Source organism: Temnothorax americanus, unplaced genomic scaffold (assembly GCF_048541705.1).
Source record: "Temnothorax americanus isolate GAGA-0224 unplaced genomic scaffold, ASM4854170v1 Scaffold14, whole genome shotgun sequence".
NCBI classification, from domain to species: Eukaryota; Metazoa; Arthropoda; class Insecta; order Hymenoptera; family Formicidae; genus Temnothorax; species Temnothorax americanus.
The window spans coordinates 565144-587186 of NW_027509275.1; the positions used below are offsets into that span (position 1 = coordinate 565144).

At 42.7% G+C, this 22043-nt stretch overlaps 1 protein-coding gene and 1 long non-coding RNA gene across 3 annotated transcripts in view; one reads left to right on the forward strand and one right to left on the reverse strand.

Moving 5' to 3' along the window:
* The window catches only part of LOC143894610 (uncharacterized), a 279902-nt gene that overhangs the window by 252854 nt on the left and 5005 nt on the right, over positions 1-22043 (forward strand). The window lies entirely within an intron of this gene.
* Positions 1-22043, reverse strand: part of LOC143894578 (homeobox protein caupolican) — a 49433-nt gene that overhangs the window by 22330 nt on the left and 5060 nt on the right. Inside the window, exon 1 of one of the 2 annotated variants that reach the window (XM_077400964.1) lies at positions 7504-8234. The exons of the other annotated variant lie outside the window; for it this stretch is intronic. Coding sequence (XP_077257090.1) covers positions 7504-7551 — 48 coding nt within the window. The 5' untranslated portion in view covers positions 7552-8234. Of the gene's footprint in view, positions 1-7503; positions 8235-22043 lie in introns of those variants that run through there. 2 annotated transcript variants of the gene reach the window in all.

The following is a 22043-nucleotide window of genomic DNA, read 5'->3' on the forward strand; positions in this document are numbered from 1 at the left end:
AATAAGCGGCATCTTTTAAGAATAATAAGTCAATGTCACCTATCACGATGATTAATCGAGAGATAGTCCACCAATCTAACCTTGCGAAATTGACAAGATTCGTCACTTTATCCAGATAGAAAGCATTCTCGTTTGCAACTTTCATCATGTACAACTTAAGTAGCGATCTTTGTAACGACAGAGTGACATAATCGATGAAGTGATTTCAATAGTATTTATTTCACTACATTTACTGTGCGGAGAAAAGCTTTACGATAAAATATATATTACGCGCAAACTGTTTCCTTGTTAATTAATTTCTACGCTTATTGAAACTTTACGGAATTGTATTATTTTATGTTTTCCACATATTTTCCTCACGTTAAATCTTTCTATATTTCTTCAATGTATAAAAATCTCATCACTGCGGGTTTGGACTGTGTGCGACTGTATGAACACGCACGGACGCTTACACGTGCGAACGAAAGGGGCTGAATGAACCCGAGAAGCCGAAATCCTCCAAGAAACAGATCTTGTATGTGTATCGTTACGATCGGCCTGTATAAACAGGATTACATCTGTCCGAGTGAAACTGTATAGGGTACTTAGGGTTAATCATGCGTCATCGACATCATTCACGAAAAAATAATCAACACGTAACATCGAGCCGGCTATTAAACGCTTGCCTAAACTATCATTAATGAATTACACGCTACAAAAATATGATGAATAAAGAATTGGTTTTTTCCTTTATTTGAGAGGAAATTTATCAGTGATTTTAGATTTACGTCCTTCAACCAATGTCCCGCCAAACAATGTTGGCTCGAATCATATTATTTTCAGTTACGTTCTTAAAAGACGAACGTTCGTAAATTTATTACGACGGGCTGGCAGCCATCAATTACGTGGATGCAGTTTATACTGAAAAGATGGCGACAGGAAAGGTTGAGTTGTGCGGCTTATCTTTTCTGCTCGCCTTCCTTTCCTCAGAGACCACTTCTTCCTCACGCCGTAGCTTCTCTTTCTTTCTCTCTCCCTCGTGTCACGCCATGTATCTTTTTCTCTTCACCGGAATCACAACCATCACGAAACCAGGCAAGAATCTTGACTCTCCCTTCGTCCTCCTCTCCACCTTGGACCTCTTGTACGACAACGGCATTACCGGGCCCCTTCCTCTCTCGACAAATTAGCCACCATGGCGATACTTTTACAACGTGCAGACAGAAGAGATCTTCAATTAAAATTTAACAGAATCGCAACGCGATTTCGGTTGTTTTTCTCATCGGGGAATGTACAGAGTTACGAAAAGCCAACGTCCCAAAAAAGAACGAGGGACTTAAAACGGTCTATTCGAGCGACATGACACAATTAATTACTCTTTTCCTATCTCCCGTCGTAACCGTAACTTATACATATATATCAAAGTTACTCCAAATCTACTAAATTGGAGAAGTATGTAGAAAATTCTGATATAACGTATCTAGAGAGTTTAATCATACGATGCTTAATGTGACAGGTGATGGATATAATGAAAGGATTTACAAATTCGAATGAATTGTTAATTAGTAAACTCAATGTGCCAGGCGGAGAGCGAGTCGTCACGAAAGTCGCGGGCATTAAACGGGCGCGAACGCGGACGCGGCAGTTTCACGTTAATTACGTACGTCTCCGAAAGAGACGCGACAGACAACGAGAGAAGAGTTCCGCGAGCATGGCTTTAAAAACGTCACCGGGCGCGGAGGAGGACGCCTGTCGGAGGGCGGCGAGATCTATTTGAGGCGTTAAAGACTCTGTTAAAGCGGCGGCAACTCGACGTTAAGAAGGCGCGAACGTCGAGTACCGCGGACGACTCGGGGTATTTTTACGCGGCTCGTTGAAGCGTTTATCGACGCCGGGAGAAATTCTTACGACCTGCTCCAGTCCGCTGGAATTAAATCGACCGAGGGAATGTCAAACGTCGCTCGCGCGTCTCGCAAATTATGACGAACCAGATTTTTTTTCTTCATTTCTCTCTTTCCTAATGACTCTAAACAATATTATTTAATTATTTACCGTTATTTTTGAAACAAAAAAATTATTCTTTTTACACGATATAATATAAGAGCAAGCAATTGTCTTCTCACGTACGTTTCTCTATAGAGGAGCCGCGCTTCACTCGGTTCGATCGCCGATTTCCGTCCTGTCGACCCTTCCGAAACTCGCGAAAAAAGGAGAGTGATAAATTCGCGCGCGCGCGCGAAACGAGGCCGAGTTCCTATATGAGGATGAGACACGTGCACCTTTAAACCGGCAACCGGTTTCCGCGCGACGTGCGTGTAAAGGCGAGACACACAACTGAGACCGTTCGGCAAGTACGTGCGAGAATTTGTGGCGTAATTGCCGATTCCGTCAATCATCGGGCGACGGTGTTTTCATGCCGCTGCCAAATCCCGCGTGATACGAGATAAACAGCGCGTAATAACAAAGTATAACCGGATAACGACGGCATAATAATGCGAGTTAACGAAGTGAGCGGGGCCTCGAAATTCTCTTTTCAGACATGCGATCGTGAGAAGAGCATAAAATGAAAGGCTAATATCTCGTCGGGCATTATTGTAACCGATGCGGAGCCGGCCAACAAAGTTGTAGTTTTACTCTGTAATTACACGAGCGCGGCAATTTGTATATCATTAAAGGTACGCGCTATTGGGAATAAAAGTTCCACACGAGAATCGACGGTGTATCTTTAATAAATTATAATTAACCGATAAATAATGACCGAGAAAAAAATAATATCGGTGTAGTACAAAGAGAAGCTAAATACGCGCGTAATGTCGTATATTCTTCAAGTTGTTTAACTGTTTCTTTTTAGATTAATTTTATTCCTTTAATTTAAGCCTTTCGACCTCGTATATCTCTCTCTCACTTGCCACTTGTATTGCATTGCATCGTAACAACTTCAATACTCGCGCGGATATCGTTTAATTACCGGTTCATGAAGACAAGAGGAGTGGCGAGGATTAGCGAAGCGCTCGCATTCGCAGTTGAGCCAGCTCGTCGATCTCTCGCGTCACTCCTCTGCCAAGAGCTTGCGTCGATTCCCTCGTGATAACAATGGCCGCGAACAGTGCAAAAAGTGGGCGGCGTGAATGAAAGCGAGACGGGCGAAAAGAGAGAGAAACAGAGAGAGAGAGAGAGAGAGAGAGAGAGAGAGAGAGAATGTGCAGGCCACGATCCTGAAAATCGATATCGCGGATACCGAGGTGCTTCCGTGTCGACGCTCGTAATTATATGCCGCGGAGCACGATATACCGCACGATTCCCATTATTGCCATCACGGTAGTGTAACTTATTGTTAGCGTACAGAGCACGATGCTCGAGCGATGGTGTTGAATGATGAGTAGCGACCAGCGCTCAAAAGTTTAACCCTTTTGGTACGCGCGATCATTAGAGTACGGAGATATGTAGCGTCTCCCATCAACGGAAGAAAAGACTGGAGCTGAATGAAAATCGTGAGTCTCACGATTTTTATTTCTTTTTATCCTTATGCTTCAATTATAATTATTCCATAACGATTGAGCAACCGTGAAATAAATAATATTAATGTTATTGATCACTTACAATCATTTATGCGACTGAATGAAATTTAATGTTGTATAATATATACATATATACATTATAAAAAACAGTATTGAAAGGCACTTTTACAAGTTGCATGAACAATATATTATGTATGCGATTATGTATGCATTTATATTATAGTAGACAAGAAATCACTTAGCGAGTATTTGTTAATCAAACCTGTCAAATTAATTAAAATTACAATTGTAGATTTTACGATTCGTCCCGTTTTATCTACGGTAAGTCCTGTTATAAGTAGAGTATAAACATCAATTATCGTATATGCTTAGAAATCATTGGCACAAGATAGTTATTATCTCGTGGCACGGACTTGCAGCGCGCGTTCGCAAACCATGACAAATTTCGTAACGCCATTTAGATAATTATACATAATTACTACTCATATATACATGTTAATCATTCGTTGAAATTTCCAACGGTACAATCACTGTAACCGGATCTTTTACTTCATTTGCACGTTGTAGATTGCGATTAAATGCATCGCCGTGACGTTCTCTGGCCCACATTTAATTTCATATTAAGAAGTTAAAGAGAGATATACTTCAAATATTTCTAGTGTTTATATCGTATACATATCGGAAGATACCTTGCTGCGGAATAAAAAAAATTAACGAATTAACGAGCAGCATGCAATTACTTCGGTAAATTATTTTAAGAAATCGAAGCGACAGGTGTTGCTTAAGTTTTGGCATTCGATAACGCAACTCTAACAAAGTCATGACTTCGGTAATCTCATGGGATATCGAAAGTGCGTGATGTATTGCAATAACGCGGAACGAGATACATCGAAATATCATGGCGAACGAAGTTTCTCCACAAATTACTTCACGTCCCAATGAATCAATCAGGAACGGTGTATATGAAGTGAAGGCACCGCTGCTCATCAGCGCGATTATGCAAATTCTTAGCTCGTTATGGCAGATAGGAGGCCTCGATCCGATATTTCCCCCCCCCCCCCCACGCCGGGAAAACGGCGATCGTGCATCGCACGTCCGGAATACGTAAGCCTCGGCGTACGCGCGTATATTTCAACGACGTTGCGACGAATAATGCAATTTGCAACTCTCCGCGCATCTTCCACGGCTGCAGCGAACCGGTGCGGGCAGACCTACCCGTATTATTGCCAAGAGTCGGACGCAAGCTGCACCTGCGCGATCCTCAGTGCGCTTTACGCGCGCGCCGCTTTTATCGAGCATTATTTATTTCCCTCCTCCGGCTCATCCTCCCCTTTTGGAAAACATAACAGAGATATAGCGCCGCGCCTCGCTTCTATAACCATCGAGTGTGTGACGTCCCGTTTACGAGCCGCGAAATTATAATCCATAACAGGATGTCCGAGAAGTCGCGCGCTTCCTTCCGAGTACTCCGACAATTAAGTTCGCAGTTGGAAAATTTTATCATGAAAATCCCACCACGTTATTTTCATAAAAGAAGAAGATTGTCTCGAGTCCAACGTTTTTGTTGTTTAAAAGTGATTTTAAATGTGCCGATGTAATATTATTGTAATTTATTAACTCTATGGCATTTGATGAGGGGGGGGGGAGCATTCGGCTTGCAACTTAAATTATTTTTGTTTTCTGTTTAATACTACTTGTAATTAAATGGCAATCGCTAGTAAAATTGTTCGAATAATTTCTGATAAATTTTCTCTAGCTAATTGTACATTTTGATGCGCATCAGAATCAAGTGAAGAAAAACTCAAAATATAAAACAAACACACGGCTGAATATTCATTACGGACCGCCCACTAGAATCTTAATTCCCCCCTATCTAATTTAACTCGACAACTGACACATAATACATCTTTGCCATATCGTCCAACGTTTTGTTAACATTAATGTTATCCCGCATATTCAATAGTGTATTTTAATATTGTGTCCCCAAGCGATTGCTGCAAACATGAATTTATGCGAGCATTGTGATACCATAGTATCTTGCGGTATTTTTTGCATGTAAGCTTTTCGAAACATGCGTTGTTTTCTTGGCTTATTCTTAGGCGATTATTCATGGCGAGACTTGTTACTTGGCAATCTTTTTTCTATGTATCGTCGATCACGAGTACAATAATGAATACGCAATAGGCTATACATATTATGGATTCTTTTACATCGATATTGTTCTGTACAAAAGTTAAAAATAAAATTATAGATAGTTCATAACACTACTGTTTGTCTCAACGGTACCTGTTCTTTACACAGTATTAAAATTATATTTAGAATATTCGCGTTTTATTCAAAGTAGAGTAAATCCATTTAATGCGATAGAATTAAGGAATTAATGTTATTTATAATGTTATTCAACATCAAGATCCGCAAGAACTTGTTTTCTCAGCGAGCAAACAAGTACTTACTTCCATTTTTTAAATTATTTTTTTACATCTCTCAAGTTAGTGCTTTCTTGCTATTTTTGTCATTTGTGATTACGTGTAATCCAACGGAAATGCAAAATGTTCGAGTGCGTATTAATATACTCTACTCTAATCAGTTTAAGATTATTCACTCAAAACAGAATTTCTATTTCAATTTTATCTTCGTTTATGACCTCCACTTTTAGCGCGTATGTAACACATTTATCGCGAGAAAAGAAAGCCGGCGTTAAGTAACACATTGATTAAATAAGCGTCACGCGGCGGTGCAGGCGTACGACTCTTTAATTACTATTCCGTTCAGAAAGTCCACAGCCGCGTGTCGATCATCCGAGCTCGGATGCCATGCTCTCATTAGATTGGGGATGCCGACGTTGAAAAAGAGATTGGATTTACTGCTCTCGAATAAGCGATCGAAAAAGCTCGCTTTTGCGCACGTTTCCCTTCGCGAGAATATTGGCGATAATTAATTATCTCAGATAATAATTGATTAATCGGTTAACTTATATTATTCCATGACGATTCCATGACGCGTTAACATACGGTCTCTTAAAATTATATTGTCTATACAGAACCCTTTATTTTTATAGCTCTTTTTTATTTTTTATAAGCAATCAATGTACGAGAATATTTACTCGTTGAATATCGATTAACTTAATCGTAGGTCGTATTTTTCACGCGGGATCCGCACCATAAGGAGCTAATAAATTTGAGCTTATATAGGTATTATATCAGGAAATTTTCTGGTATTCTCGTCGCATATTTAACGCTATAGACTTCTCGGCATTGTTTTGTTAAGCGTGTTGAGTGTTTTCCTTACAGTGACATTGATATTTCAGGCAAAGTTACATTTGTATACTAAATGGGACATTAGAATGCGACCCTTTTCCTCGACGCGTCACGCTCTTGAGCGACGGCCGTCGCTGAGCTCCAAGTTCGTTCTACAAACTTCACGCTCTAGCCTGCTACTTACGAAGAAGGCAGGTGCGCCTCTAGGCTAACTCGCTTTCCTCGAGTGAACTCGCGCGAATGTTAATTGTGCGCTATTATTGGCAACGACCGGTCATGGAATTCTCCGCTTCTTTGAACTCGCTTGGATCGGTTCTCATTCCAAGATCTCGCCATGAGGTAAGTTACTTACGTAAAACGTGCAGTGATTACGCGATGGCGTTATATGCGATAATAATAAATGATAATACGAATAAGTCGCGCCAATAAATTTTACAAGAAAATAAAAAGTGATATTTATATTCAGTTGTAATAAACTTGAATTTTGAGTACATAAATAAACGAGATAAATTTCCTCGGCTGTACGTCTCTTTCCACTTGCAAAAGCATCCTAAATGAAAATGTTTGACACCTGCAGCGAATGATGCGTCAAGAGTCACGTGTGAGTCGGAAAGTGATTTTTAAACGTCACGCAAGACAAATGGCGAATTGTTTATTCCGAAACGATCTACGAATATTCCTTCATTTCTATCGTGACAATTCGCACAAGCATTCTACATGATTACTCGTCATGATCTCTAATGACTTACCTGGGACGCCGACGGATACGAGTATCCGAATTGCGCGTACGCTGACATGTCTAGAGTCTACGAGCGTTGAGTCTACGTGCAGTCCTCCGTCTTTTTCTCTCTGGGTATATTGCGGAACCAAAGAGGATCAGGACACAAATGCATCTGCACGCACTACACTCTCTCTTTCTTTCTCTCTCTTTCTCTCCCTCGCTCTCACTGACAAGTTTCTACGCGCGGCAATATCGTAACGACATACGGGAAACGAAACGGGACGACGGAGCGCGACGAACGTTCGCCGGCGAGGAGTGCCATCAGGCTGCCCCGAGGTCCTGGGCGGCCGTACTCGGCCTCATGACGCACGTTTTTCTTCTTCAGCCACGCGGCTTCGTCAACGGAATGTCATCGCGCTGTTTTGCGAATTACGCGCACTTCAATCCTGAATTCCCGCTTGGATGCTTCCCAAGGTGGAGCGAGGAACGACGGGGTCAGCGTAGACGCGCTATACCGAGGACGACTCTTCTCCTTGCTACGGCACGGAACTTTTCACGACTCGCGACACGTCGCGTCATGAAAACAGCTGACACGGGACGCAGCACCGGGACGTGATAGCAGTATCAGGATGACGACACCGAGGAAGCGGGACGGACATTCGGACAGAGAGGCGAGCGAGGCGTCACGACCGATTAGATATAGAGAGCTCACACAGTTCGTTCGTTCGTTCGGTCCGTCCCCTGCTCTCACAGGGCACTCCAGTCTGCGACTGACTCGGCACCACTCACACCACTTCAGCGGGCTTCTCCACTCCGCTCTGTCACGGCTCCCCCTCTGGCGAGGAAAACCGAAAGCAACGCTACTCCCACCATACGTCGTGGGCGGTGATTCGGATGAAACGGAGCAATCGCGAGATAGCGCGTTGGCCTAGGGGCGGGCTCCACGGGCTGTACGATTGTCTGCGATTGGTTGCGAGCACTTGGCGCGCGGGCGGTGGTGTTTTTTGAACGTGCCCATCGACACATCCCGACGCCCTTCGTCCCCTCTATTCACCACCGAGGAACCACCAGCGAGTGAACGATCTAGCGAGCTGCGTCGCGACGCCTTGCTTCGCCACGGGACGTTGCACGGCCACGACTGAACAAGGAGAAACGAGTATGTTTTTTTTTTTTTTTTACGCGGCTCTACTCTTGTCAACCCAACGGCAAGGGACTTAAATAAATCCACATTCCTCCGCCCTCCTTACCGTATCACCCATACGTCGCCTATGTAAGGAGAGCGCACTACTTTTGCACCTTTTGTCCGGTTCACAAGATTGCAAAGTACCACGAAGCAAAGGTTGTGAAGCCTTTCGTGAAATGCCAACAGGCCCATTTTAGTTTCAAAAAGTAAAAAGAATTATCTTGTGTTTTAAGATAAGCCATTTTTCACGAAAGTTTTATTGAATAAAATAATTTATAATAATATAATAGCGTAATCAATTTTCAATTAAACATATTTTGATATTCAATAACACAATTTTAATTTTTAACAACATAATTTTATAATTTAATGGCATAACTTTTGGAAGTTGGATTCATATTATAAATAACATATTTCATCAGTAGAAAATTTGCAATCTCAAAATTCTTACAATGAGATATTAATAAATAGACAAAGAATGGTTAAGTATATATTTTGTACAATCGTAAAATAAAATTATAGAAACAATATTGTACCTTTTTTGGGGGGCCATCAGTATACATAAGCCAAAGATTTGTTCTGGTCTATTGTTATATCGTTGAAAATTTCACGAGAACATCGAGCAGATTAGCCGTGGAATTTGCCCCGTACTGTACTACTTGGAATAATTTCACGGGTTATTAAATCGTACCAATGGACCGAAACCATTAACTGCGACAAAACATTTATTCGCTAAATTAGAGTAAAAGATTTGTAGATTTGTTTGCTCGTATATATAAGAAATTTCTTTATGAAAAAGTAAGATCCGATAACTGTTGTCTAAAGAGCTCTGTATAAATTATTGAATTATTAAATTGCACCCCATCAGAGATATTATTATCTTAAATGACTTAAATAAAAAATTTAATTGAATTTAATTATTTTTATAATTTTTATAATAATTTTTACATTTATTTACTGCCTATATAAGAATAATTATTTATTTATATCAAGTATATTATATATACCAAGTATAAGAATTATTATTATTTATTTTTAACACCTACACATACTAGTAACGGAACATAATCGATAATAAAAATATTTAAAGTAACGATATACAGAGGAGTGCTTATGACAAACACAACACTACTAAGCTTCGTTTCTTGAAAACACGAATCTGGAGAACAAGGGTGAACGGATGAATGGTCGACGGGCCGTCGGGGGACAACGAGAAAATAGTAGTTGCGATGCAACAAGATCTACCGCTGCTAATAGGATTAGCCGACAGGTTGACGAGGTCTTCGGGAGATAAACATCCTTTTGAGGACTTTGTACCTGTATATCCCGAAGTTCTTCGAGGAAACGGTCACGGGACCCTCCGGATGATTTATTGTTCTGCGTAAACCTGGTGACCTGCCGATCACGCCCTTATAACGAACTGACGGTCAATTTTATAATGCGAACATTTCAGGAAACCATGTCCTAAAACCACCACGATTGTTATATCGTGGAGACGTAGCTGGTGCTATAATTTCCTCCGAAGTCACATGCGACGTCGAAACCACACAATAATTCGCTTAATCCCTCGTTCTCTGGGGATCATCGTTCGCACACCAAACAAGAGACAACAAAACATCGCATTTTCACCACACATTCAACGCCGAATGCGCTTCCGTCCTTTCGTTTCATGTTAACATATACCAAATTCCCTTGTAAATGCCAAATATATTCGCTAAACAAACATCCGCTAATGATATCGGTGTGACGGTGTTATAATTTATGCGTGCATGAAAATTTGTTATATATGAACGTGATATAATTAAGTGATTTGAATATATGTATGAGAAATGCACTATGATTCATATTAATCGATGTTGTGGATGAATACTTCTTTTATATTGGAGTTGGAAAATTTATAGAGTCCGTTTCACAAATTTGTCATCTTTTATAAATAGATGTAACAAGATATTTTTTATCAGAGAATAAAAGGTTTCGGATTTTGTAAAGCATGTAACAATATTTATGTAACAATATTTTGTAAAGCATGTAACAATATTGTCTATGGCGTTTGCCGCTCGCCGTGACGGACGTCGAATAATTAAACGAGAAGAATTACGCGACGAATGCGGTGGTGACAAAATGAAATGTGGCAGCAGCTGGCGCGCGATGTGAAAATATCACTCGGATTGTTGAATGTCCATTTGTGTTTCGCCGTTGGACGTAACATTTATGATTACGGGAGTAAAACAGTCTTCGCGGTTCGTCAGTTTTTATTGTTACACTCGGCCCGTTGTACTGTCGAGCATGAATTCACGGACAAAAGTAATAATATCACGAGAACGAAAGGCTATATCTGCCGCAAAATTTTACATCGTCCGATTATTTTGCAGATCGCAATCGCATGCTGTCATTGCGACGTTATTTTCAATGTTTGGACCGATATGTTAAAGCCGAAGGAAAAAGGTCTTAATGGATTTAACATCGACATGCGTACACAAAGGAATAGATATCCGATTTTTGTGTTTACAAGTCACGTTTCTAACTGGACGACGACAGTTGTAAATCTCGGTTGGAATATCTGCAGTCAAACTGCGCAGGGTCGTTTGGTGTTTACAGCCGTCAAGTTTTTTCGAGTCTGATAAGGCGAAGGTTTCTACCAGAAGAAGGAACTGCCGGGTCCTCTCCCGCCGGCCAGTGTGTTCCACTATACTTGCCCGCAGGTCGAGTAAAAGAGTAAAAGTTAAACGGCCGTGTCCACTCGGCCCGTTTCCAGCGATAAGAATGCTTAATAAGGCACCAAACTACCCCGTCCACTTTCCTACTTCCTTACCCTTGTTCGTAAAAGGAACGTCTCTCCTTTATCTCAACATCGACCTAGTTAAGCAAGTTCCATATTTTTTCTCCTGTTCTTTAGTTTTCCTAATCTTCAAGAACAAATTCTGCAAAGCTGTTTTACGAAAAAAAAATAAAGAAAAGCTTATTGCTACACTTCCTTTTTTTCCAAAAAAATTCGTGCTTCTCTTTTCAAATCTATTCATCGAACTTTTCATTGTACCGTTGTAACACTATGGTCAGCTTTTATGACTACTTTATGACATTTTCTCGCCATAGGTTCTACCGCTCTCCAAAAGCGAATCATTAGTTCTCCACCGCGGCGGAATTATAAAAGCAGCGGGTCTAATTCGAGTGCCGTCGAACGGCGCGATTTACACCGTGGAATAAAACAAAAGATTGTTACGTAGGTTTCCGAAGCGAGCACGCTAAGGAAGAAGGAAGCTAATAAGGGGAGGTCCAGACTGCCCCGGCGCCTTCGGGATACCTTCGAGAAGCACCGCAGTTTTATTGGTCGGAACGTCCTTGTTCCTTCGTCCGTTTTCCTCTTCTATACTACTTCTGCGCCGACTTCGTCTTCCTCTTCGGCACACGGTATGGCCGACCAGAATGTTGCCGTAAAAAAAGCCGATCCCTTCCCCAGACCTCTTGTCCGTCCCTCTCCTCACCTTCTTCGTTCCCGTTCTCCCCCCGTAGAACGGCGAACGAACGACCAACGAAATGTCAACCGTAAACCTCGCGAGGCAACACTAATTAACCCGACCAAAATAAACTGCAGCGCTCAACAGCGCTCCTCCCGTCTCCCTCTCACTCGCTCGTCGAACCTCTTTTTCTTTTGTTCGCGCGGACAGATTCTACAGTCCTCGGTGAAGTTATAAGAAATATCTTGAAGCACTCTTAAAATTCCTAATCGACCTGTTATAAAAGACCGCAAACCGTGGAAAATCAAACTAAACGAAAAAGTTGAATTTTTTGTACTATGTTCTAAATTATGCTGTATGTAAATGTATAATTACTTGAAATATTTGATAACAATGTGACACGTTTTTAACAAAATAGATAAGACTCATCTGAGTTTTCGCGGGTAACAAAATAATAGATAATAGATATGTATTACATCTCGCGCATAACGCGTATCACGTTCAAACCGATGGCCGAAACGTGTAGCCGAAAAAAGGGAAGATTTCATCATCAGTAACCGCTGGATTTTATCGGCGCCGATATATATCGTTCCGATGCGCGATCGTCCGGAGAAATAAATCGGGGCTTTTTTGGCATAAGAGTAGGAAACGTTGCTTTCAGTGCAGACGGTAGTACAAAGGGGCAAATCCGGATGACTCCCTTGTTCGCTTTCGTTCTCGCCACCTCGAAACAGTCGAATCCGCGGGGTTTCCCCTATACCGCCCGCTGCCAGGCATTTCCATTTTATCCCGCACACGAAAGAGGGACGCGTCAACCGCCATACATAACGCGGAGATATCTACGAAAACGCCTATGCCCAGTTGCTATTTTATTTTTAAAAGATCATTGAAAGAATCGCACGTGCGTAAGGCACTTATAAGATCGACGGTTGTATTAAGAGCTGTTTGTACAACGAACGACTTTTAAATTAGGTAAGTATATATTGAAATAATATAGCAAATTATTAATAACAAAGAATATAATTCAAACAATAAAAAATATTAATGTAACAATGAATAATGTTTTAGTATCTTATGATCAACATTTGTGAACATTTTGATTACTGAGCATTATAGCATAATATGTATATTCTATCGAAGAGAGTTTAGAAAAAGCAAGGTTTCCGCGTTATTGCGACACAGAAACGCGACAGAGCAATCAACCGAATTCGGTTGGATGCAGAGTACCGTGGCGACATTGTTAGGCTTCGTCGAGCCTAATTGTCGAGCGGTTTTCGTTAAAAGTGCGTCCCTTGGCGCGGATGTACGCGCGTGTGCATCGTCCCTTCATTCTTGTCCCCTGTGCAACCGCGCTGTTTATTGTCTCTGGCCGCACGTTTTCGAGCGCTGCAACGTGCACGCCGGCCGATGCCGCGATGCATCGAATAGTCGCGGAGAGCGTCAATAGCGGCGCGATTATGGCGTGCGTGGGAAGAGAAAAAGGGAAAACCGCCGGGAAAGGACGGCTGGCTGGCGGTATTGCACGAAAATACTACAAAGCATGCATTTAGTCGTTATCGCCATATCGCAATTGTGTGCGATGCCATTATACAGCTATTATTCATTGTTTATGAATACTGAAACGTATCACATGCCTGTTACAAGCATCGCGATGCATTCTGGATTCTTTGCAACATCAGCAGCATGACAGATTTTGTGATACGCTTCGTAAGCAAAAGTCTACACGAGTAACATGACAGATACAGCAATAAAATATTAAAATTAAAGATACGACATATCGCCAAAGTTTGTAACGTTTAACTCTACTGCTTCCCGCATTGAAATGTAATATTAAAGATACCGATTAGATTCTCATTCCTCGCGCAAAGCAGAGTAGAAACAGGACAGCAGAAGCTGGAGGTAACAGGAAGCATATATATAGGCTTTCGCCAGAACGTCTGCATTTAATGGTTACATCAGGAAGTATGCAAAGCCCTAAGGTTAATATCTTTCCTTATGAACATCGCATGAGTTCGCACGAAGCTCGTACGGAAAGGAAATGCCAAAGGAGACGGTTCGCAAGTAATCTACGCCTATATGGCGTATTAACAGTTCCGACAACTCGCATTCGTTCTCGCGACGCGTATGCGCGATAGTTTTCGCTCCTTCCCCTATCTCGCTGCAGATTGTGCTCTTCCTCCGGCGCGGTGTCCGCAATCAGGTGCAAAGCACGAGGTATCGCATGAGCGGTTATTGCCGCGATGTTACGTGCCCATGGAAAATGAATAGGTAATGATAACGCATACATAATGCAGGGGGACAAGGTCGTACCTTCGACGAGCGCACGATCGCGGTCCGCTTCTCGGAAGACCGCGATGCAGTTCAAAAGAGAGTTCGCGGTTCCTATATCGCAAAAAGAAATAGAGAAAAGAGAAAGAGAGAGAGAGAGAGAGAGAGAGAGAGAGAGAGAGAGAGAGAAGAACTCAAATCACACGGCACTCATTGAAATTCATTTGCGGCCGCCTTTCGTCTTCGCTCCTCTTTCTTTAGCATCTCTAGCTCGTTTATGTGCTTGCGCGCACACGGATGTGCGAAGTATTCGAGGCACGACGCGCCGTGAACTGCGCGTACCCGGCGAGAAACACGGACGCGTATACATGCGCGTGAACACGCGCATTCTGTAATTGCGCTTTATTGCGCGTTACGACGATTAGAACTAGAGAGCGATCAAGACTTCTCCTACGAAAACGGTAGTCGTAACAATATCTTTCGACGCCGCTGCCAGGAAAGATTACGCCTCGGCTAACCGCCATGTGCGCACTGCGCAGTAATTGATTTAAAACGTATAATAATTCAAGGAGATAGCGGATGCAAAAGTAGCGGAGAAGACGTAGCTCTAGCATAGCGGAATTACGATCGGCAAATTACGGATGGTATTTCTCCATGCTTTCCGATAACAGCGTGCGTTCAAGCGATTATTGCTTAAGTAATGAACTGCCACCGTTGGATAATTTATCCTTATTGGTTAAATGTTGTTAATTATAGCCTCCACAATTAAAATTGGTTTTTTTTTTTTAATTTCGCGAACTGTCGTATATCAAAAACGTCATTTTGCCTTTATAAAAAAATTTCAAAAATTGCAGCAGACGTCGACAAAAATACACAAGACAATTATCTAAATTTTAACGACTTTTGAAGACTTTCTCTCGCGGAAAATGCCTCGGGTCACTGTTACATTACACTTTGATACAATCACTTTGCGGTGAAGAAGTGTAATACATTCTCGAAGAGTCCGTCTTCATACTTCGGTCAAACCTCGCAGGAGTGCAGGTCAGAGTGCAACGATTTTCCATAAGGCAGATTGCACGAGATTCCGGGAGCCTCGCGTGGTGCGGTGTCTTGTGTACGTGCGCGGTTCTCTGCCATCCTGCGATTGTATATGCAACAAAGTAGAGGTGGCGGCGTTGCATCGGACGCGCCGGGTCGGGCGAGTCGCGGCGAATGGGGATAATGATCGACGGAAGTGTTCGTGCTAAAATATGCAGATCCGGCTAAAATTACCGGAGAAGTACCACCTAGCCGACTCGGCCGACCGGCCGCCAAGAGGGAGGCGAGACTATTGGTGTGCATCGTGTGCTCGCGGCTCGGCCTCGGATCGGCTTGGCTCTACTCAACGTATGCAACTATGCACGCCGCTGGAGCGTGGGCGATGGTCGATGGCGATGATGATTATTTCTTGACGTGCCTTCGTTTATTCCCGAGGATGGACACGGAGATCTACAGCGGGGTCAAAAAAATTTTGATGGCTCCACGACATATAAACCACCAATTGTGATAAATGATTCTGTCATGTATTTCGCGGAAATATCGCGGTATAACAAAAGCTATAAAATTGATCAAATCCAAATACGTTCGAATATTTTCAGATTGAAACTGTCTCAAATCCACACATAAAATTTAAAATGTGCTATTTAATTGTTAAAAAATGTCAAAGTTAGAACGATGAACGTAAAAATAATTTTAATTGCACGCAAAAAGCTATAAAATTAATTATTTTACCACAACATATACAGAATGTGTGCACACTGGATGAATTACATTATAATTTGTTTATACGTCACTTGGAAAATTAGCATACTCGATTAATTAAGAATAGGTCTAATTAAGAATAGCCCCGCCTCATTATATTCTAGTCGGTACGTAGAAAACGTTAATTCGAACGGTAGAAATGTTCAAGCAGGAACGTCGCCAGCATCTTACGTATGCATAGTGTCTTGTCACAGGAACCAATTAACTTCTTTACAAGGAACGACCATTACCTCAGAATGCGTTAAAATGACCGGTGAGAGCAAGGAAATCGCAATGTCAACGGTAAACCGACGATTGCTTAACAAGCACCGCGGCGATTTCCCAACTCTTAACAGCGATTATAGTAACCGGAAAAGGTCCGCGAAGAAATTTAATGAATCGTCCTAATCCGCCAACATTCACTATAGTTTAAAATACCTCCTAGAAAACTCAAGGAATAACTTCCGAAAGCATGTGACGTTTATTGGAATTTTTTAGTAAGAATTAAATTTTCCCTCCAATCTTAAGGTGATACTCTGTGTAATTTACATCGAGATCTATAATTACATGTGAGCCTCGAATAAGGGTGATCGACTGTGGCTGTCGTCACGCAGCCGGCGATGGCCGGCAAGAGGGAGAAAGAAATTTATCTAACGAATATAATAATCTCTTACCTTCTTTTTTTTCCACGATAAAGAAAACGTAACATTTTATTGTGACATCGTAATCGCGGATCGCGCTCGTAAGTGATACAGCACTCGCGCGTAGACAAGAGCATTACGCGATTGCGAAAAAATCGCTGCGGCGGTCTCGTGTCTTTACACGCGTTGCAAACTATATATGTGTAACATGACGAATAAGAAGCGTACGCCTACTATAATTTGTTAACAAATATCCAAGACAAATTGTTAACACGCGTTTACACTCGCTTTAAATACACACGATATCGAATTATCATAAATAATGAAAAAAAAAGAGAAAAATTTTCCATAAAAGCATGCAGCTATTTAATGCTGAGAGAACTCTCTTGACATTGAACGGAAGTATACAGAGATAAGTATTTACGCCTAAAAGCTTATTAAATCTTTAACTTATCGTTGCAATATCTCAAATACGATATTTATAAAGTGACGTGTAAAATGACGCTTTATTTATTTCTTTTGTGGCAAATGGAAATTACGCGTTCTCGTAGATAAACGGCTACAAGAGTACACATTCCTTCACGTATAACTGAAATGGTATATTTCTAACAAGATATAGAATACTTAAATTTTTAAAAAGTTTTTACTCTGTTGTAAAACTATGTTATAAGCATATAAAAGACTAGTGGACGCAATCCGCTCTCGGAGGATAACGGTCGAAAATTGTCACGTCCAAATAAGCCCGTAGTCGTGTTCCGATCGACGAGAGAGGAACGCGGGTATGATGGATAGCCGCAGACGCTTTTATCAGTCGTTTAAGCGCGATCGTGCCTCGATTGTCGATGAGCACGGGTCGGCATTCACGATTTCGCAACGCGCGCGCGGATATTGTTTGTCAATGAGATATCCTGAAATGTTTCCAGAAAGTACCTCCGCGATGATCATCCGTCACCGACGAGACGCGCCTCGCGCGTGATCAAAATCACGACGACTCCGACGTGCGAATATCGAGACTCATGCCGTGGATTGCACGATAATAGAAGAGGGGATAATTATGCGTCTCTAAAAGCGATGCGATCTCTCGAAGGAAATTATGAGGCCGTGAACATTTCTGTTATCGTGTTATGCCTGAGTTTCTCGATGATGCAAAAATTTCACTCAGAAAACAGAAATTTTAAGAAGCATATTTTATTGGCGAAAAAAAAATAGAGTGGCTAGAAAAAATAGAATTTGTTGTGAAAACTGATATTAAAATATATTTTATAAAAAAATTTATTCTTTACTTTCTATATCTCTAGAGTGTATGAACATTTATTTCGTGTCTCTATGTTGCTAATCGTATATAATATATATACATATATATATATATATTTAGCGCATTAAATCTTTCAGCTTTACCAAAGTCATGGCTCTCGCTCGAGATCGTTCGCGTGCCCCAATCGATAACTTAACGATTTCTAAGAATACATGCTCCGGAAACGATATACGGATACACCTGATTAATGCGCGACGTAACCAGCCATAAGTGCATGTCATTAACGATCGTTCATTTTTCATTGGGATATTCACGGGGACGCGTGTGCCCGCGTCGAGCCGGTGTATACATTTCCGATGAGAGATCGGAGAAACCGTAGCCCGTTGTGTTCGGATATCGGCATACCCTGTACACACATTAACCGGCCGATATATACGAAAGCCTTTAGCCGACTCGCGAGCGGGAATAATAATTTCGAATGTTCCTCTCGGAGATAGATACGGACACGAATAAGAGGGTGAGAGGGACGTATGGGCGCTGGACGTTTAAACGAAGACAGAGGCGACGAACCGAAGAGATAAAGAGTGAGAGAAAATGGGAGAAAGAAAGAAAGAGAAAAAGGGAGAAAGAGAAAGAGGGGGGGTTGAGATATACGTTACAGGTGAGAGCGCGAGTATCGCGTGCTGCAAACGAGCCGGCAGCTGCCCGCTTCTGGCTACACGGTCCCAGGTATTAATATGCGACTGACCGAGTGGGACTGATGCTTTTGCTGTAGAGTAAACCGCTGGGCCGGTAGTATTACGTCACATCAGCCGTACGCATCGCGGCCGAATCGTGTCCTTTTGCCTTTCCTCGTGCGCACCCTGCGCCGCGTCAATCTGCCGCATCGCTGAATTGTTAAATTACAGTTTATATTACGCACTCTCTATACATTCTGTTGGACGTGAAAGAAGAAAGACGACGGTCGCACGAACGTCGCGTCGCTCGTCCGGACTGATACCGCGTTCCCCTTTCGGATAATTATTTTTAGTCAAGTTATATGCACGAATAGCGTGAAACTCCGTCGCGATGAAGGAAGGAACGAGGAATTAAACGATTTTACTTATTTTATGTCGGGAATCGTTCACTTCATGAATATCGGTCTTACACGCGAGGATTTTGAAAAGCGGCATGCCGGCGACGGCGCATGGAACGTCGGAAGGTTGACTGACATGTTACCGTCTACCGCACTAATATTAAACTATCATCGTGGAAGGTTCCGAGCGCCGTTTCTTTTCGGTTTCTTTAGCTCGTGCTCACGTGCATGTGAGCGATGGGTCACGTGAGCGGCCCTGACGGCGAGTATATGTTGATTTACGCCGATCGTGAGGCTCCCGATATACTTTGTCGAGAAGAGAGGTGTATTAAGTGTGCGAGAACCCGGGGCCCGGTGTTCCCTCCCTCCCGTCATTAGAGTTCCTCAAGAGAATGAGTGTGTTTTTTTTTCGTTTTTCATTTTCATGCGCTGGCCACCGGCAAAGAGTGGGGCCCCGTCGAGTCCCGCGGCATAGTCGGAACATCGGACCCTCGTTTGAAGCGAAATACCCTGATATTATAGCACCGGTATGCCACCGTCCGCATTTTTCCAACATCTTTGTGTTAAAAATATAATCGAGATGCACATTTACAATGAAATGACACAAGTTTTTAAAATAGCATCGCTCGTGTTGCGCTACTCTTGCAGAGTCCCCCGGCACAATTTGTTCTAAATGCGCATATCGTTGAATCACGTCAGGGAAATTACGTTTCCCCCTGTGTGTGCGTTAGCGGAAAATTCGCCGTTAGTGAAGACCTCACTCGTGTACGACACCGCAAAAATGCCGCGTCACGACTTCCTTATCGGCCCAATGGATCCGGCCAGGTGGCGGCGGTCGGGCGCACCGAGGAAAGCGAGCGCGGAAGCGGGCGGAAAAGAAACGCGGTGAGCTGAATTAAAAGAACGACTTGTCGGTTAGTTGACTCTCTCCGGCTCATAGTTTTTCTCCCTCCGTGAGAACGCGAAGAGGAGCGAGAGGCGAAAAGAGAGCGAGAGAATGAGAGGGAAGAAGCAATCTGTTTTCAGCCCGGGATAACTCCGCAGCCTCCTTCGCTTTTCTTCCCTTGGTCGGTCGGTCCCTAGCCTATCTACCTTTCATCCCCCTTTTTCATTCCCCATTGCGGGGTTACGGAGCACGGCTCGGTAACCTCCCATCGACGATGCTTCTCTATCGCCGCCCGCCGCCGTAGCGGGCGTAAAAAGCACATCCGAATTGAATCATTGCTGAATAAGCGGGAAAGTGGCTGCGCCGGATGGAAGGAAATCGGGAAGAGCGGCTAACCCCCGAGTGTAGCGGAGGGTCGTTTTCCATCCGACTCATTGGTACACTTCTTCCCTCGTGTCGAACGCGCCTCTCCTCTTCCCTATCTCTCTTCGAGCATCGCAAAAGCATTTGAACCGCGCTCTTTCTTTCACCTATTCTTTTCGCTCCACCACACGAAACTCGGACGAACTTTAGAAAATTTATTCTTCCGCAAGTTGAGAACGCAAAAACTTTGGAATTATTCAAACATTGAGGAGAAGTTACTTCAAAATTTTCGCGCGTGCGTTTATATTTTAAATCTAACGAGAATTATCATAAAGACGTTTTACATGTTTCAATTTAGAGAAATGTACCAGCTCAAACGCGTTGTCATTGCTCGTTTCTCTAATCTCACACGGGGGACTCGTATATAGGGTCGCACGATACCTTCGAAAACTTCTCCTGGAAAATTAGTTACTGCCGGAAGATACTTCGCTCGACAATGGTGCAGCCCCTCAGAGTGGTGGAGAGGTCGAACCGCTAACTGTTGCGTCGAAACCTGTACGATGCCTCCTGGCTAATAAAGTAACTTCCACGAGACGATGAAAGAAAGGAGAATTCACGACATGTATGTGTGTGTGCGTGTACACACATACACACTCACCATCGTCGGAATAAAGGCAGCGAGGATTGTGCTTTATACGCGCTCCCACAACCTACTCGTACTCGCGTTAACGTGCGTCGAGATAAATCCACCCTTGTAGCGAAGCGTGTCGGCCGACCGAGGGTCGTTCAATTAGGACGAAACCCCCCCCCTTCAAGCGGCGAAAGCCAACTTGCCGTTTACTTACATCGCGGACGAAAACTTTCGATAAGAGTACCGTTTCAAAAAGTGCGTGTGCTTTGAAAACGCGCAGTGGTTCGATTTTCGTCTCCCTGCTCCGCGCGAATTTGGGGTCAAAAATACAGCCATTGATTAAAGAAAAAGCCTAAAAGTGTTTTTAGTTGTTAATAACTCATCGACACCATCTTGTTTGACCAAAAAGATTAATACTGTTATTATATATTTTGGATAAATATATCATAATTAGTTATATATTTTCAATGGTAATAGAAATTATTAATATATGATTCTTATTACGTATCTACAGTTAATAAACATGTGAATTGTTAAAAAATAACTTCTAACACGATACATCTTCCCGTACAAACATTTCAACCAAAGAGGCAGGCAACTCTATATAGTCGCTGATGGAGTTATAGTGCATTTTATGGGGGGCGCAAAAAATATTTTTTATTGCGAGCGGCGGGCGTATCGCTACTGAGGCGATCCGAAAGCGGTGCGGTGGTTTACGGTCCGCCGAATTTATTCTCGCGTGAGAGGGAGCCGCCGCGGTCTACCGGTGACACAAAAGAAAAGCTTCTCTCGTGCGCCACGTCTATAATCCAGCAATCCTTGTTCTTGGCCGCGTGATTACTTCCGTTACGAAACGGCGAGCGCCTTTAAACGTATCGGGCTGTTTCATCGGCCGCGGCGGATCCCCGCCGATATATAGCGTCGGAAACTTGACGGAGCATGACGGTTGCTCGCGGAAAAAAATAGGTATATAAGTATATACCGTTTTTTAATCTCGCCTATACGGGACTCTCTTGCGAATACTCGATACAA